Raw genomic sequence first — 18,870 nt, 5'->3', positions numbered from 1 at the left:
CCACACTGTGAAGTTTGGCTGTAAACAGCAGTCAGCAAGCAGCATAGCAGCAAAAGCTTGCATGATGCTGGGCCTCGGTTGTGAAGCCCACCTAAAAACAACGTGCAAGCGGGAAGCACATCTTGAAGTTCTGATTTTAGAAAAAGGCAGATGGCATGGGCTGGTGGTGTCACACTGTAAAAAAAAAAAAAAAAAAAAAAAACCCCGAAAAAACACCAGGATCCCCTGATGAAAGCAGCTCCCGCTTGCTTTGAACAGCGAGTCTGTCATGGTTGGTGTCTGCTGTGTGGCTCCAGGTCAAACTGTGATACGCAACTCCTGGAATTTGCGCTTTTTAAGTTTTTCATGTTCAAATCGTCTGAGGGAGAGAGAGAGAAAAAAAAACCCGGGGAAAACAGGAAGTCTCATTAATATTAATATTGTAATGTGTGGAAGAGGCAGGGAAGACCTCTCTGGTTTAGCTGCTTTCAACCCCTGTTGGGGAGCTTTTCTCTCTTTCTCTCCTTCCTTCCATCTGTCTTTCTTTTGCAAATTCGGTTTCTGATATTTCCTTCTTCTTTTTTTTTCCCGGAATATTTGTCAACTATTCTGTTATAAATAAACGAGCAGGTTCTTATATTATACAGTGTTGTAAAAATGTGAGATTGCTTCTCAGATTTGTAGTGAAAATACAGTTCTCATAATCAAATCTGTTGCTGGTGCTATGTGTATCAGGTGTTTTTTTTTTTTATCAGCAAGACAACGATCTACATAGTCAGAGAAAACACTCTGAAATGTGGCGAACCATTTTATTAGTTATTCTCCTGCAAATAAACACATTTCATTTAGTATGAACGTGGGAGTTGTGTTTTGAAGCAGGTGTGGCGATGACGCCGTCCGCACTGATCTTTACATACAGCTTAAGGGTTTATTAACATACCTCATGCTTTTTCCTCCTTCTCTTCAAATCACTTTTAGTGTGAAATTAACAGGACATTTGAACTGTGTTGGAAAATCCCTGGCCTCCCAATTAAGGTAGTCCTTTGTGTTAATGCAAGACCACCGACTGTGTTGACCTTCACAGGCAAATATTACCAGGCGTTGTAGTCTTACAGCTTAGGAACGGGTTTATTTGGGTTATGCCATTGTTCATCACATATTAAAGGGGTTTATCAACCGAGTGCACCAATGTCTACTTTTAGCTGGGCTTCATACAATTGATTTTTTTTTTGGTTCAAAATCAAACATGTGGCTCTGTCTACTTTTTTTTTGTGGCCTGAAATATACATTTTCTACAAATAGGGAGGCAATGAAGAATATCAATTAATGACATTTAAACCTAATATTTATTACAATTATCCCTTTGATATTGTAAGTCAAGGCATTTTTTTGGTGGGCATTACCACAAATGTCTGTATTTGGTTCAATCAGTTTACCTTACAGCCATTCACTTAGACTGCTCTGTATCAGTCTCATCGGTGGTAACGGAAGTCGTATTATGACGCCAAAGACAAATCTGTTGATCGCTTGTATTGTTTCTGGCTTCACGGACGTGGTCTTACTGAAATCCACCAGACACTCTCAAATGTGTTTATCACTGGCTGCTGTGGAGCTCATGCTCCTGAACGAGTCAGTGAAGCCTATTTTTCCCCTTTTGCCTTCGAGATCTATTAGATCTGCCTAAGAAGTCAGCTTTTTTGAGCAGTGAAGAGGATTTAATGATTATGGAAAATATTGAATTCATAACAGTAACAGTTTCTATGCAAGATATTAACTTTTTTTGCATTTACTTTAATATAACCCTGGTGTGTAAAAGGCCTTCTTAAAACCAAGTTAAAAAAAAATTATATTAAAGGTAGGGATGCATCGATCCAAGTTTTTTTCACTTCCGATCCGATCCTGATACCTGAATTTGGATATCTACCGATACTATTCGGTTACCAGAGCTCTGTTTGCTTTAATGTTGTCATTATTGTTGATTTTATATGAGGCTGTAATAAACTCCTCTCGACAGACAAGTATGAATGCATGCAGTGTTTTCAGCGTAAAATACGTCCAAACAGTGGACACGATGTCATGAAAAGTTGTATAGCACAGAGCGACTACATTCACCTGCTCGCCGGCTGCAAACTGTGGAATAGATTTCCTGACTCGTTACTCCGCGTCTCATTGAGATCCGCCTCAGTCCAGGAAATCCATTCCACGTTTTGCAGCCAGCGAGCGGCGCAGCCGGCAGGGGATCCCTTGTGGGGCAGTGAAGCACAGATGTGGCTCGGGAATCTCCGCAGGTCGGATCGTTGATTTCGGATACATGAATCATGTTGCCATCTGAACCCAATACCGATACTGGATCAGGTCGGCGCCATCCCGATATCAAAGGCTTTGTCTACATATTTTCACAATTCAATGTTATTACTCAAATTTATTAAAAAAAACAACAACAAAAAAAACCGAGGATGCCACTCTTCACACATCAGTATAATTTCTATTTGTTGATTTGGACCTTCATTGCTGTTTGTCAATGAAAAAATCCTGTGACTGGCTGTTGTTGATCACAACATGCTTTGTTTTGTAATCCACTGTAGCCAGGTCATTTTACTGCTTCTGTGATTACAATAGGCTCTTCCATGCCTCTGAATGCGAAACTGTGCTCAGTAGATCTCATATTCAAACTTCAGCAACCAGGTCCAAAACAGCCACATTCATTTGTTGACTTTTTTGAGCGGCGAGTTGAGGATATTTTGATTCAGCCGTCCTCCTGTTAAGCCCCACTTGGTCCTGATATCTGGAAACGAGGCTTATTTGTGGAGCTTTGCAGATGTTAGGTGAATGTAGGGCAGTCCAGCTTCTGTGTGAGGGATGGTGGAACAGGTCTGACATCTCTCCTGAACTGAAAAAGGGAAATCCCCGCAGGCACAGGGTAGTGAGGAGGGATAAGGGAGGAGGGCGAGAACGGAGAGAGGTGCGACCCCTTAGGGGTAACGTTGTTCTCTGATCGTCAGCTCCTTACACACACACTCGCACACAAACCGGGATGCTCCGTCGGTGTGCCGGGTAGCGCACTCATGCAAAGAAGGATGGGTGCCTGAGGAATAAAAATAAACATTGAACTTTTTGTGTGTGCGTTTGTGCATCTGTCTGCGAATGTGTTGCGCTCGCTTGCGCGTTGGTTTCTGTTTCTTTCAGTAATTTTGGTCCAAATGAACATTTCTTGGGGTTTTGACTCATACTTGTGGCCTGATGGCAGCAATTTTTCGGGGATTGAAATATGATAATGGCAGCATAACCCTCACTTTGTTTGTGCTCACAGAAGCCTATATTTCTTTTCTTGAATATTGATGGAGTAATAGAAAGTTGGTAAGCGGAGAAATATGAGCCAACATATTTTATTTTCTCAAATGCCCATGCCAGAAATCTCCACTGCCTTTTATATCGTTGTGTTATTCCTCATTTGTTTTATGCTCCTTATTTTCTCTAGAAGATACACCTACTCTAGAAACCAGCACTAAATGCAAAATGTTTCTGCGTTTTTCCAGCAATATTAATCAAATTAAGAAGCTTTTTAGTCTCACCGTGAGGAGCGATGCTCTATTGGCAATATGACAATGGCACGTGGGTACATATGTTTGCATGAAGCAACATTGCTGAGTTTGACCTCTGATTGTGTAGCGGCGTTCTGGATCTGGTTAGGCGATTTTGTGTGTGTGTGTGTGTGTACGTGTGTGTGTGTGTGTGCGGCAGCCAACAGGGCCCACCGCAGAAGCCACAAAAGGCTGAAACTGAACCAGACCCAGACCCAAGCTTGATTTTTGTGGAGCCATGTTCCCATGAGCCCAGTATTAATATGTACATAGTATAGGCTTCCAGTTTTACATTTCTGAGTGCGCATGCAGGGTTTTGGTTTTTTTCGCATGTGACTTTTATGTGTATTACATTATCGTCTGGGCAGTTTATGTTTGGATATCACTCTTTCTCTCACCTTAGCGGGTGCCAGAAGTTGGGCTAAAGTTGTTTTTAGGTTCAGGGTCTTGGGTGTTTCCATGACCGGAGGAGCTGAAGGCTCGCGGTCCTCTTCACCAACTCTCACGTTCAAGGAAACTCAGGCCCAGGAAAAGCCCCAACACGAGCCCTTCGCCCTCACGTTAGCACTCAGCTATGTAATGAGACATGCCTGGGAACTGCTCCTCTCACATTACTAATGATTTGGACATCTTGCACTTGTCATTTCCTCTCAGACAAACTTATGCTAACGCAGGGTAACTGCTTCAAGCCTTCCAAATAGCATGAGGGGGGGAAAACCTTCTCGTGGAATGGTCTGAAGAGGCTACTGCTATTTGGAGAGGGGGGAAAATATACTACATTCTCCAGATGATGCTTTTTAAAAGTGGTTTCATAGATGAGAACCTCAAAATGCCAAGCCTCATCATCTCCAGGCAACACAGAGATGGGTCAGCAATCACTGCTCCATCTCTGATTTATACCAGTTCAGTCATACTGAGAACTGCCGACAGTTGTAGAAATCAACAAGTCTGACAGAAAAAAAAAAAAAAGTGCGTGTGCATGATGTGTTGGTTTTCTAATCACTCTGTACACATTACCTTCATTGTGGTGCAACGAGGAAATGACAGTTTGTGCCTGCTTTGTCGCGATCTTTGTGTGATCTGCCAACTTGTGTTTGTGCTCCCGCGCCTCCTCCTCCTCGCAGCTCCATCTCCTCCTTTCCAGACGCTAATACAGGTCAGAGAATGCTAATGTCATTTTATTATCTGGTCACTGCTTGGAAGATGTTGTTTTGGTCGGGTGATCCGTGATAATGAAATTAGGCTTTCGAAGGCACCTGTTATGATGAGAACCAGACTCTGACAAACACTGCGTAAAACACTTGTTTTATCTGGAATCCCTCAAATGCTAAAAAGCATGGCATTCACTTAATTTTTTTGGGGGGGGTCCGCATAAAATTCACTTATTTGTCCCTGTTTTATTAGGTTATTTTAATATTTAATATTTATTATAAGCCCTCTAGTCACGCAGACAAATAGAGCCACAGCCTCGTGGTACAGAATGTCATATCCAATATCCTGGTGCCAGAGGTGATGAAGCTAATTCGGTGGTCAGTCAGTGACATGGCTAACAAACAAAACCCTTGTAGGTCCTGGAGGGCAGGGAGCTCCGCTCTGCTCTGCTCTGCTCGGCTCGGCTCGGCTCTGTATTGTGAGAGACCGTGAGTTGTTGCCACAGGGCTCCGAATGCAACCTAAAGCCTTGGGATCTTCATTATGCTGTGGTGTGCAACTGTGGGCATGGATTTTAGTTCACTTGACGTGAGGGGCTTTGCTCTAAAAATGCCTAAAATATCACCTGAAACATCTAATCAGCAACCAAACGTTTTTGAAACATGCTTTGTCTTTCATCCCAACTGACATTATGACTTTTGAGGAATATGCAAATTTTTTGTTGATTGTTTTTCCTGTTACCCTGCTCAAGCTTATTCTCAATAAATTGCCACATTGAACATCTTCAACAGTATTCTCACTGTTTTTACATTGAATCTAAAAAAACCAACTAACAATATTCAGACCAGGACTGCCAGCAATTAATAAAATGCTTTATAATAGTGCAATTTAATTTCAACTGTCAGAGATGCAATAAGCATTGCTCTTCTCATGTTGTATAACATGACACAAAGAGTCCTAAAAACCAAGGAAAACATTAGTGTTCCATCTGATCTCAAAATATAGACTTTGAGTGGGTCTACTGAGACAAAACATGTTAGTAGAAAGTCCTCTGCTATGTTTTTGAAATGTTGCTGACAAATGGCCAAATGTGACAACAGAAGCTCATGCAGCTATCAAACACAGACTCGTCTACATTTACAGCCTTGTTGCCATCATAGTCATGAATTTGCAAACTGTTGGTACTCCAGTGTGACCAGTTTTTTGGATTCATACATTTATAGACCACAACAGATTCTTTTACATAGCCTTTTGTAGAAAAGGTGAAAACAGTCATTTTAAAGCTGGGCGATGTTCGGCTGTTTTTAGCTTGACATTTGATATTTTAACAATAAAGATATTCATTTTTTTTTTTTTTGGTTTTTTTTTCCAGTTGTCATGATTATCCTGACAAACACAATTTTGCATATGGCAGATAATTCTGTTACTAAAACCACTTGGAAAAGTGCACATTTATGCAGGGTACCAGTGTGGTACTTACTTCTGTGTTGACCTACAAACACAAGTCATCCATGAATCTGTTGTATTTGCTCCTCCGACCCTCTCTGGCAGTATCATAGACAGTCAGTGTGTGGAACTGCTGCAATGGGGGGGGGGGGGGGGGGGGGGGGTGTGCACCTCTTCCTGTGCAACGCTTGCAATTTTTCCTGGTAATGCTGCTTCTGACACCCAGGTCATGCGAGTCTTTTGTAGTGGGAGTGCAGAGTTTTTCATCATTGTGCAGCTGTTTCAGTCACACCTCCATTTACCTCAGTGATGATTAAATGTGCAGCCTCACTCACTCACTCACTCACTCACTCACTCACTCACTCACTCACTCACTCACTCACTCACTCACTCACTCACTCACTCACTCACTCACTCACTCACTCACTCACTCACTCACTCTCCATATGTCAGAATGTTATTTTTTTTTTGTTTCACCTAAATTGTTCTCTACATTGTCATGACAATTTAAAACATTGATTGTATTTCAGCTTTTAAAGATATTGTTTTATTGTTATTATTCGTCATTTTCCATTCTTCAACCAAGCAAACCGCTCCATCCCCGAATTGGCTGCTCCTTGTTTTAAATGAATACTTTGCAAGTGTCTGTGAATTCGCCCAGACCTTTATGTGGATCACTATTTCTTTTTCGGTGCCACGCTTAACTTTTTTGTGGCACCCTGTGAGCTGTAATTTCCCAACCATTCACAGCCAGGATCCATAATTAGACTATTTTTGATTCACTGATACGGAGGGAAAATACATTTACATATGATTACCTTGTCAAAGTCTTGCTTATTTTGTCCCCTGAGCATCCTGAAAAGTTGTGGCATCTCCTGCAGCGGGATAAACGGGCCTAAATTAAGTGCTCTTTATTTCCTTTTACACATCATGTGTTGGGTTTCTATTTTAACTGGGGTGTGTGATGGTGATGTGGCATTCTGAAGGGCTGCGAATGCAGTGGAGGTGTGCGAGCATCTCCCAAACCCCTAGGGTCCCCTCTCCTGCACGCCTGGGGGGGTTCTCTCCTTCACACAGCCTGCTCCTTGACACACTAAGCTGGTTTCTGAGGGATCACACAGCTGTCTTAAATGCAGCTCTGTTTTTTGTTTTTTTTGCATACTTTACCCACACGATTTTGTCTTCCCTTACACAGTCAGCGATTTGTCAATATACCTTGTTTATTCTCGGTGATTGACAGTATGAATTGGTTTCACCTCGGAATAGTGGGGGGGGGGGGTGGCGAGGAATAAAGAGAGAGGGGTAGTGTGGCTGGCGGTCTCTTTTGACTGGTACCATGGCTGTCTGTCACTCTTCTTTTATCATTGAAATTGGAGTTTATCTTTTACAAGCTTGAGTGGAATGTGTTTTGTTTTTCAAGTGATTATTAGCATCCTCCTTGGCGGCCGTCTTTTGGCTGATGAAATAAGCACATCAAACGGGGCTCTGCACTAACGAAGCAGCACGCGCTGGCTGCCGCATGCCTTTTACTGTAAGGCACCTGCTAAAGTGAAAGACGGGCAACAAAAGGGCCCACAAGAGAGTCGCCGTCGCCGCTGCAGAGTGGGTCGCACAATGAGGCCGAGAGGTGGCCGGGGCTTTTTTTTTTTTTTTTTGACCACGAGCCAGCTCGTGTTGGAAACACACTTGGGGAGCAGTAGAGCAGCGAGGAGCACGGAGGGGAGGAGGTGGACAACACGAGAGCAACGCAGATGAAGACAAAAAAGGGATGAGATTGGCTGACACCTGCTTGTGCTTGAGGTCTGCACTCAATGGTGACGTCTTTACTATAGACGGGCTGTGGAGAAAGCTGTGCAATGAAAACACACATAAGCAGATGCAAATGTGCAGGTGTGCACAAGTAGATACACACACACACACACACACACACACACACACACACACACACACACACACACACACACACACACACACACACACACACACACACACACACACACACACACACACACACACACACACACACACACACACATAAACAAACACTCATTCATTCATATATTTAGACACATTAACTTGGAATTCAGTTATGTCCTGCAAAATTACTCTAAGCTCAGCTGTAACTACTACTTGCTTAACCTCAACTCCTATCGTTACTCTAAATGTTAAATTGACATCTCTTGTATATACAGCAGTTCACAGCTTGAACAACCTCAACGAGCTTTTCATGATCCATCACATTTTACCGATTTGTTCACACAATCGGGCACAAAATCACACTGCAAATGGTGACAGCTGACGTACAAAGGGCTCCCACACCTTCAGGCTAATGTCTTGCCCAAGGACAGCTTGACATATAGTCAGTACAAGATGGAGAATCAAACCAGCGACCTTGGGACTGGAAAATGCCTCAGTCAACCAATTGAGCTGCAGCTCCCCCCCCCGAGAATAAAAATATGTCTTCTTCTAAGAATTGAAAGAATTTAGTTTAAAGGGCATCGTTTTTTTGGTTTCACAGGCTCATGGAGGGTTTGTGTCATGGTGCAACATCGGGGGTGGCAGGATGTGAAACACACACACACACACACACACACACACACACACACACACACACACAAACATACACACGTACACAGGCAAAGCACTGTGCTAGTTTATTTGAATTGTGGGGAAATAAATCAGTTCAGGCCTCACATGAAGCCCAGGCTATTTGTGCTGTGCTATTTACTTCTGCAGTGAAATAATCATGAGCCCATAAAAATGTGAACGTGAAAAATGTAAAGGATGGCTATAAATAGTGAGCAAACAGCGTTATGGATCGCTGGCCTTGTTGCGTCCCAGTGGACTGTTGTGGGTTTCTTTGTCTTAATTTCCCTTTTTAAAAAAAAATTATTTTTCTGTGCTCTCTTCTCTGTGAGCGAGAGGGTGAAGGTTAGAATCAAGACACACACACACACACACACACACACACACACACACACACACACACACACACACACACACACACACACACACACACACACACACACACACACACACACACACACACGCACTGTAAAATTCAAGGTTATTGTTTGTAGTTTGTTTTTATATTCAATGATGGCCCATAAACTCATCTTTGAAACCTTGACTCAAAAAAAAAAAGAAAAAAAAGCACACAGGGAGTAAGAAAAGCACGAAAAGCTACACTGGGTTTGATCAGATACCTCAATTTGTTCCTCCCACCTTTAGTGCACACTTTGTACTGCCTAAAAGAGAGCCAGCTATTCATCCAGAAATGTTCTGCCTGTTCTTGAGAAGCCAATCCTGTTTGATGCCACTGTTGTTGTTTGGAGTTTTGTATGACCGTAATGTTCTTCATGCTGAGTCAGTCCATGATTAACTTTATGCTTTTGTAGCCAGATTTGAGGAAACAGAAAAAGTCTAAATAGTTGGACTATATGCTGTGTTTTGGCTGGCTTTTCAAAGGCTTTTTTTTTTGCAAAGGGCTCTTCTTCATTGCCGTGTTGTATTTTTTTCTCTCTCTTTTAGATTAAGAGACAATAAAATGTCTTCTCATTTTCTATTCTGTCAAGTCTTGGACCATCTTACTGAAAGACCTCAAAGACTTGCTCACATGCTGAGGTGTAATTGGTCTTCTACCCCTCTCGGTCTCTCTCTTCAGCTCATGGTCCAATGAACATGAGTGCTTGCACATTTGGACTAATGATTTTGAATAGTGATTAAAATGAATTGGGAAGTGTGCCGCTTCTGTAGTATTCAACCCCCCCCCCTCCCGCCCCCCTCCCATCATTAGTGGCTCTCTTCCTCTCTCTTCTTCTCTTTCTCTTTCTGTATCATCAGTGTTAGTCAAGCAGGGGTTTGAGAAGAGGCCTGGGGTGGGCTTTCATGAGCACAAACTCAAAGATTTCTCCATTTCTTGTAATCATGGTCACCACTCTTCTCGCACTTTTACTGTCGTCGTCTTCTGGCTCCTCAAAGGTGCCTTTGATTCCCTTCACATCGTACACCCAGGCCGGATAGTGTTGCATTATATTTTCCCCTCTTTCCCTTCCTCCGTTTTTCGCCCTTCACTCTTCTCTCCTCCTCTAACCCAAGCTCATCAGTCGGCGTTCATATTTATTGTTGTCACACTGGAAGCTGATTTAGCACTCTTCTCTCTGGGAACGCTTAACTCCGGGACCCTTCCCCTTCATTTCCGCATTCATCCCCCCACCATCCAAGTCAGCCTTGATCCACCTTTTTTTTTTTTTTTTTTTTATAATCATCTCCCTTTCTTTGTTTTTTTTTTTTTCTGTACTCCTGTTTTAAATGAATTATGCAGAAGGGAGGAAATGGGGATTAAAGAGGCGCTAACGCCAGTGCCAACTTCTGTGGCGCACAGCTCCACACTGTCTCTCTCAGGACCACGGACATATCAGGACTAACAAGCTCCTTTTTCCCCTCCCGTGGCACTTTTTCCTCAGTTTCACATCTGTCTCACTCTGTCCTGCATCGTTCCTGCTGTGTCCTGCTCTTTTCTTTTTCTTTTTTCCCCCTCTCTCAACGTCCCAACTGAACCTAGCTCTGCTCCCGCATTGGTGCAGGCCAAACGGTTGTCCACCTTAATGTAAAAGCAGCCTTGTATGTACTTTTTATGGCACGTAATTAAGTTTGGCAGTCTTGCATTTCATTTTACTGTTGCATCATCGCCCTCTTTAAGTTCACCATTCCCCACTGCTGTCGTTACAGCCGTGACTGGAGTCCTGAAAAGTGTTTCAGAAGCGAAATGCTTGTTGGGTTTCCCCAAAAAAGCGATCCGAAAAAAAATTAAAATAAAGCAACAAGTGAGAAATAAAATGGGAGCCAATATGGCAGACTGTATGCCTCTTGCACACGCATACTGCCAATTATATGTGTAGAAGCGTAAATATGCTAAAAGTCAGAGCCTGCAGGTGGATTCAGGGGTGGAAGTAGACGGCGAACCACAATGAAAGGATTCTGTAATTTTGAGCAGCATTTGTATATCAGTTCAAACATATTGCCAAAAGTGGAGGAATTCATTTAGTTGAAGATGTGGAAAGTGAGGTTTGTCATGTGTCCATGCGACCCGGCCGCTTGACTTTCTACAAAAACTCAATGGCTTTACTGCAGCTGTCCTTATACTTTAGCAATAAAAATTCTTATATTTTGTCTTATTATATCAATAACATCTGCACCAAACTAAATTTCCTTGGGTTTGTTTGTGGCATAGAAAGGCCTTGTGGTTGCATTTTAAAAAATGTAATTGCAAGTTTTCCTCTTGGTTTATACTTGGCCACAGAGGTTCAATCTATTTTACTGGTGCCATTAAACTGGATCTACTGCTGAGAGGAAATACAGATGATATCTGTGTGTTATCATGTAATACGGCCGATGGATGGAGAGAATCCCTGTTTGCGTCCATGGGCATGTCTCGCCATCGGCTGGAGAAATATTGTTCCTCGGAACAGTTGGTATACACTGCTCAATCTCAATAAGTATATGCGCTAGTTTTCTCCCAAATTCCATGATAACATTATGAGTGGAATGGATCTATACACATAACCATGGCTTTCTGGAGTTTAGTTGTCACAATCTGTTCAACAGAAATGACTAATTGATCTTAAGTTGTGAAAACATTTCAAAGTTGCATCTTTTTAATGCAAAAGCCTTTGTTTTATCAATCTCAGGTGTTGCTCATAAGTATGTACTGTAAGTGAAGGACTCTCCTTGTTTGAACAATTTTGATGTTGGATATGTGAGAACCATGACGGTTGTTCACAGAACATGGTTGAATGATCTTATTAATGTGTTTTTGTGCCGTCATCTGCTCTGCCTTCCCCTCTTCTACGGTGTAATTACTTATGTGTGACTGGGCCTACTGTGACTGGAGTCTCACATGAGGTGGATCACAGTCGGATAACAGTTTTTGTTTGTGACGAGTGGTTGGTGGCCTGGATGTGATTCCCACCCCCCGCGTTTCTTGAGTGGAACCCACGAGCAGTTTATCAGAGCGATGAATAAGGGTTTCATGTATAAGAAATCCTGTATTCACATCTGACTGAAATGAGAGGATAGACGAGGCTCGCTTAATTTCTGGATAATATTCAGCATGTGGCAGAGTGCGATTGTGATCTTACAGATCTAAAATAGCAATAACATGGGTTTTGGTTTTAGTCTTCAAACCTTTATTTCAAGGCGGAAATTAGCTTATTTTGTTTCTGATTATGAAGCATACACATGGTGAAATGGATCCATCCTGTTGCATATATAAATCTGTCTCACAGGGAAGGCCAGTTTATACTCCATAAGATCAGGAAGAATGTTCGGCACTTCAGGCTCCTGCCGAACAAAATGACGTCATTTTCTTCGGCCAGGTCCTCTGGCTGAAGAAAATAGATTCGGCTTTGCCAACCTTCCTGGCCGAACTGCGGAGGTTCCGCACTGCCGTAACTTCTTCACTGCTGCACACTGTACATGCGTGTTCCAGCCATCAGTCATATTTTAATCCTATTTCGCTTGTAACCTCACTACTGTGCGAGTCCCGGAGCTCGTTAGCATGTTGGAGGTGGACTTACATGATGCACTTGAACACATCACTCAAAGCTGTCGGCTCCTGCTGTTCAAACCGGACCGACATCGTGCCTCGGACAAGAGTCGGCAGAAAAGGAACGTTTAAAAAGGGCCCTCTTGCTTTGCTTCTGGTCCATCGCACGTCACTCGAGCCAGGCGTGAATAGGAGCCGCAACAGTCTGACCCCCGAGTTGACTTGGTTAATTGTGTTGTTTCCTGATGTATTCTAATCCAACATGGCAGACTTAATTGATCTTGTTAAACGTGGGATGTAGGAGGCAAAGTTGTGGCAGGAACCTCTGATGCCCCCTGGTTATTTTAACACCCAGACATGCACACAAGAGGGGTTGGGAGAGCAGTGAAGGTGTCAGCCTCAGTTTGACAAAACAGAGGCTGAAATGCGAAGAATCACGACAGGGAACTTAGATCGGGGGGGGGGGGGGGGGGGGGGGGGGGGCTTGTGACATCCAAACCCAAATGCCATGACGCACACCTTGTCAACCACTACTCAGCGTAATATTACTTTACCAACTATTAACATGCCTTTTTAAATTGTTCAAGGTTGTTCCTACAAGAGTACCGAAGTTACGAAACACTGAGATATCTTTAGACGATACTGCAAGTTCACAAGATTATTTCACATCATCAGCTTTCATGACTGCAGACGGCAGAAAAAAAGCAAAATCAGTCTAATTGTCACCTGCAGAACTCATTCTTTGTCACTTGTCATTTCATTTTTTGATATGATAAATATTTGTATCTTGTCGGTTCGGTGGCATCATAATAAACAGCATTTAAAGGTGACTACATCAATCATTTTCACTTTGCAAAATAACAAAGAGGATATTGTCATGACAATTAAAAATACGATAGTGACGGCCTCAAAGTCAGTGTTCCCGCCGACGCATTTCAGCGTAATGGGCTGTTACTTGTGAAGTTGGCCCCACAGACGTGTCATCCATAAACTGTAACCCTGGACAACTCGTCCATGTGGTTAATAAAAAATAACAGTAATGGATTTGATGTTCTCTGAGAATCACTGACACAAGCAGCCTGATGAAAGCTGTATTCTATTCTATTCCCTGGCTCCAAACTTGCAGACACTCCCTTTCCCAGCAAAGCCTTATCTGGTGGGAACGGAACGCCGTTTGCGTGAATGTCAAGGTGAAACTGTCTGTTGTTTCTGAGACTCAGAAGCTCAACTCTGAGGGCTTCCAGCCCCTCCTTTCTCTGCTCGCTTGATTTGCAAGGCTGGAGAAGAGTCGCGGGGTGCAACTTTGGACACACACTCGAGGGGCAGACTCATCTGGGAGTCTGTTTTTGGTGTGTCTCTCGAGGCCTCAATAAAATACTCAACGGCTTTATTCCAACAAGAAAAAAATCTACAACAGTGTAAAAGACCGATTCACCTGCACTCTTTGCACCCTGTGATCCCACCCCCACGCTGTCGGAAAATCCCGGTGAGAACACTGAAGTTCCTTGTGATTTAATGGGAAGGCAAAATTAACCAGTTGTTAATTTCTGGCGCCTCAAGAGAATCATCATCCATCTATCTTCTATCCCAGTCGGGGTCGTAGCAGGATACACCTGGACACCTCGCCAGTCTGTCACACGGCAGACACATATAGACAACCATTCAATTTAGTGTCACAGATTGACCTCGTGTGCATGGAGAACCTGGAGAAATCCCACGAGCAGAACATGCAAACTTCACACAGAAAGGCCCCGGGCCGTACTTGAACCCACAACATTCTCGCTCTGAGGCGATAGCGCTACCCACTAAGTGGTAAAATATTCAGAATCAGACATTTAAACAATGGGTTTGGAGTTTGACTCCTTTGCCTCTAGCAAACCTTTAAATCTGTATTTTGTAAACCTTCCTTACGTCTGAATGAAATGTGAATCTCAGAAAATATTATCCCGAATATAATCAATGGACTCCCAAGAGGAATGGCGCGCAAACACTTTCATGATCTTCAAAGCTCACATGAAACCCAATGAAGCCAAAGAAAGAAAAGCTGAACTGATCTGAAACAGCCAACCACAGTATCCGCCTGCTCACGTGTTGGATGTACAAGTTAAACACTCCTGAAATGGATACATCCACCCATGTGTTAATTTATTGATCCGAAAATCAAATATATCACCCACATAATATGCACACATGATAACTTATATTGGAAAAGGTTGAAGCCATCAATTCAGAGACCACTTTGCAGTGCTATTCTCATATCTGTTATACCAGGAGACGTCTAATTGGTCCGGGGAGGTTTTCAGCAACACAGACAAGAGGCAGTTTCTAATACGCAAATGACAGACTGATGGCTCTGCCGACTGCCTGCCTTCACTATAGTGGAAAAACATGCAAATGTCCCACTCTTAAGTGTGTTCTGCCTTTTTTCTTTTGTGTGGGACCTTTTTTTTTGTGTGCGTGCATGTTTATTTGTGCTCGTATGCAGGTAGAGTACAAAAATACAATACAGAAAAAAAGAATAAAACGGTGGCTGAAACATGAAGCCAAACACATATTGAACAATAGTGCTTTTGACATTTAATTCTTCCTAAACTTAAATTTAATTCTTAAACTTAAACTTAAACTTCTGAATCAGCAAAGGTTGTACTTCTCTTTTAATCCCTGATCATGGGTGCTTATATATATATATATATATATATATATATATATATATATATATATATATACATATATGACAGTCAGCAAAGTGCCTTATTTTTGGACCAACAAGAAAGAATCCACATAGCTTGATAGATAGATAGATAGATAGATAACTTATGATGACTTGTTATGTCGCTATTAAACCTTCCATCGGCGGTTCAGCCAAACTTTGTTTTATAGATGTTTCGGGAAATCCACACAGTTGTCAGTCTTTTGTCTCTTCTTTCAGATTATAAATAATTTAATTATGTATTACAAGCTGTAAATTAACCATACCATTGATTTGATTGCACTCTCTCTTTCATATGGAAAAGAGAGAGTAAGATGGGGTTCCCAAATTTAATCAACCATCAAGACCCCATGCAATTAAACAACACTGGGCTTCGTTGCACCTGTATTTTACTAGATTTAAATAAATTATAATTGCACTCGTCGCTTAGTGTTACTATCAGTAAATCCCATGAAAGGCCCCCAGGGGAGTGTTGAATAGATACTTTAACAGTGTATCAGTATAACTTGTGCTTTGTTCAGATGAGCACCGCGAGCTGCCTTGCTTTGCCACGCTGCAATTTGAGAACGACCCAAAAACAAAGAGTATCAAATCCTCCAGCATGACGTCGGTTCCCGTTCTGCTGAAACTGGACACCCTTGGCAGCCATCTCTTTGTTTGTTGCTGAACAACATTGAACCTCTGTGCACATTTGGTATGAATGTATCGGTATTTTCAATGGAAGGTCTTCCATTTGATGGTCACCGTTGAGCTTGTTCCGTTTTCGTGTGCTTGATTCCCAGACGTGTGCAGGATCAATCTCCTAACACCATGGATATGGACACGCAGCCACAAGGACAGCAAGCAGCTGTGCCGGTGTTTCAACCTCAGGTAAACACACACACACGTTATATGAACCATTAGCTGACCATTTGCCTGTTATGATCAGTTGCCTGTACATAAATTAAGGAAGTGCGACGGTTATGAATTTAAACTAGAATCCATCCCTTCAATAAAAGTACAGGCCGTTCATCTCCCCATCCATCCTCAGTACTTCTTTACCCAGCCCTTACTTCGTGGGTCAGACGTACAATGTTACAGATTTTTTATTTTTTTTTTACATTCTCTGCATCAGTCCAGATGTGTCCTTCAGTCCAATCATGCCCCAGACCACTGTAGTTGTGTGTGTAAGATACACAGCAGTGGATGAATGTTGAGTTGTTTCTATTGATCAGAGCTCAGGAGGCTGGCAGAGCCTCGCCTCTCTGTATGCTTCTTTTTGGTTCGATACAACTCAAGTTCGCTCGGCGCAGATCTGGTCATTGTTGGATTTTAATACCGCCCTCCAACATCAGGGGCATTGATTTCTTTACAGAAGGATGTTTTTGCCTCCATAAGTATTGAATAGACTTTAAACAAAGAGGATCATCCATATGCCCCAGAGTAAATGTGGATTCTTCTCCAGAAAGAAAGAAAGAACTCTAAAAATAGGTCCGTGCAGGCTGTTGTTTTTCCTGCGTATGCAAGGGCACGGCAATATTAACTCTGTAATTGCCAAGGGAGTTAATTTATTCTAAGATTTGTAATTGCGAAATTAAGGATAATTGGGTTGCACACAGAAGAAAGTCAGATAAAAGCTCTAATAATTAATTTGACTTAGGCAACACTCCCCCATGCATACACATACAGGCTGTAGATCCTCCACTGATCTCCCTACAGTTGATTATGTGTTATTGTTCAGCCCTAATGATTCCTCTTTCTCTGTATTTTTCGATCTATTTCTAGCAGTTTACATCAGCGTTAATTCCAGGCTCACTTAGATTTCGGTAGTGTGGCGAACTTTTCCAGTTGCATCATATTTTTTTTTTCCTTCACACTCACAGAGCATGTTTAAATGAATTTCACATTTAATGGGAGAGAGAAAGCGACGGCAAGATTATGTAGATGACTGTCTAACCAGCATCCAGATGGGTGTCTTTCAACAAGTCCTGTATCTGCTTCACACTTTCCTAAGGTTCAGTCTACTCGACAGCAAGGGGAGAGAAGAAGAAGAAAAAAAAAAACTGCCAGCCTCCTCCTGAAAAATCTGAATTGTATATGTGATGAAGGATATTCTGTATTGCTTGCAATATAATTTCTCTTGGTCCCGGAGGTATGATGCATATGCATTAGTTAAACACGATGAGCTGGTAAGATGTGCATTTTTAATGGCGCATTTGCTCTTGAGTGAGTGGGAGGGTTAGTGAGGAGGCCCCCTCAGATCACATTTTGATCGTCGCCGCAGAGTTTGACAGACACAGATCTGTCTGCGAGCGCCGAGACAAGGCAGTGTGATTGCGGAGCCGATCGAGGGCTAGAAGAATGAGAGGCACCTTTGGGGTGAACCCTGCCGGTTTCACTGCCTGCCTGGCTCACTGGCTTGCTGGCTGAGGATGAATATTGCATGGTGTCTGCTCTAGGGGGTTGGTGACTGGTGAGGGTGGGAGCTGCCCCTCTACCCCCCCCTATCCCCCCCCGCGCCTGCCAGTTGCTGTCTCTGTTTCCGTCTCTCCATGTATCCCTCTCCGTCCCTCTCGGACTCCATCCAAGCTAATTCAACAGATTTTATTTATTTTTTTCACGTACTGTTTGCACGAGAGAATAGAGTCTAAGACGGCTGCTTAAGGAAGTTTAAGATCGCTGTCCAACGTGTACATCGTTCAGTCGCACGCTTTCAGTGGATGAGATGTCCGTCATACATATTGAAGCTGCTGAAGTCCCTGTTTAATTTAATTAATGTATAAGTTTTTTTGAGAAATATCTGTTGTCCTATAATAATCAGCTGTATCCAATTTATTGTTGATCATAATGAGCTGACGACAGTGAAAATCGACTGTTGTCTGATGCACCCAGGCAGAAACACCTGTATTGTGCATTGGGTTTCCAGAATGACACCAACGTCTCTGATTAGACTTTTGAACTGTGTCGCGTGTCATTTCCCATCTTTCTCTCCTTCTAGCTTTAAACTTCCTGTTGTTGATTGTCCAATTCTTTCCATTTCAACTGAAATGCGTACTGTAGCTATTTTCTGGAAGTGTAGGGTCGTCTGTCGGCAAGACGGTTCACCGGTTGTACTGATTTTGAGCAAGAGGTGATGTGCTAAAGCAACAGGACAAGCATTGGAAATGTAAAAAATACTTTAGGTTTCTCATAAAACTATGGTTGAGCAATTTAAACTATGGTGGCCCACAGCAATCTCTGTAATTAATGGGAAACTGTCAAATAGACAAACTCTGAAGAGATGGTTTCCACAAAAGCTCAGGTTTTTTGGGGTCTATGAAATGCTGCTTCAGTACTCTAAAGACGGAGCCTTCTCAGCGTGGCTGTGCCCCGGGTTTCTGTCTCTCGGTCTCGGCATTCCTCTCGATATTCCTCCGTGAGAGACGGCACCTCTCTGCTGCCGCTGGCCTTTCTGTGGCAGCCGTTGGCACTGCTGGG

General features: G+C 42.7%; 1 protein-coding gene across 1 annotated transcript in view; it reads left to right on the top strand.

Annotated features, from left to right (window-relative positions):
- nek7 (NIMA-related kinase 7) overlaps positions 1-18,870 on the top strand; it is a 67,883-nt gene that overhangs the window by 8,975 nt on the left and 40,038 nt on the right. The window contains exon 2 of the mRNA XM_080506782.1: positions 16,197-16,284. Within this exon, the coding sequence (XP_080362908.1) occupies positions 16,225-16,284 (60 nt within the window). The 5' untranslated portion in view covers positions 16,197-16,224. The remainder of the gene's footprint in view (positions 1-16,196; positions 16,285-18,870) is intronic.

The sequence above is a fragment of the Blennius ocellaris genome, assembly GCF_963422515.1.
Source record: "Blennius ocellaris genome assembly, chromosome: 12".
NCBI lineage: Eukaryota > Metazoa > Chordata > Actinopteri > Blenniiformes > Blenniidae > Blennius > Blennius ocellaris.
The sequence above is the reverse complement of the archived record's forward strand: the minus strand, read 5'-3'. Positions and strand labels throughout refer to the sequence as shown.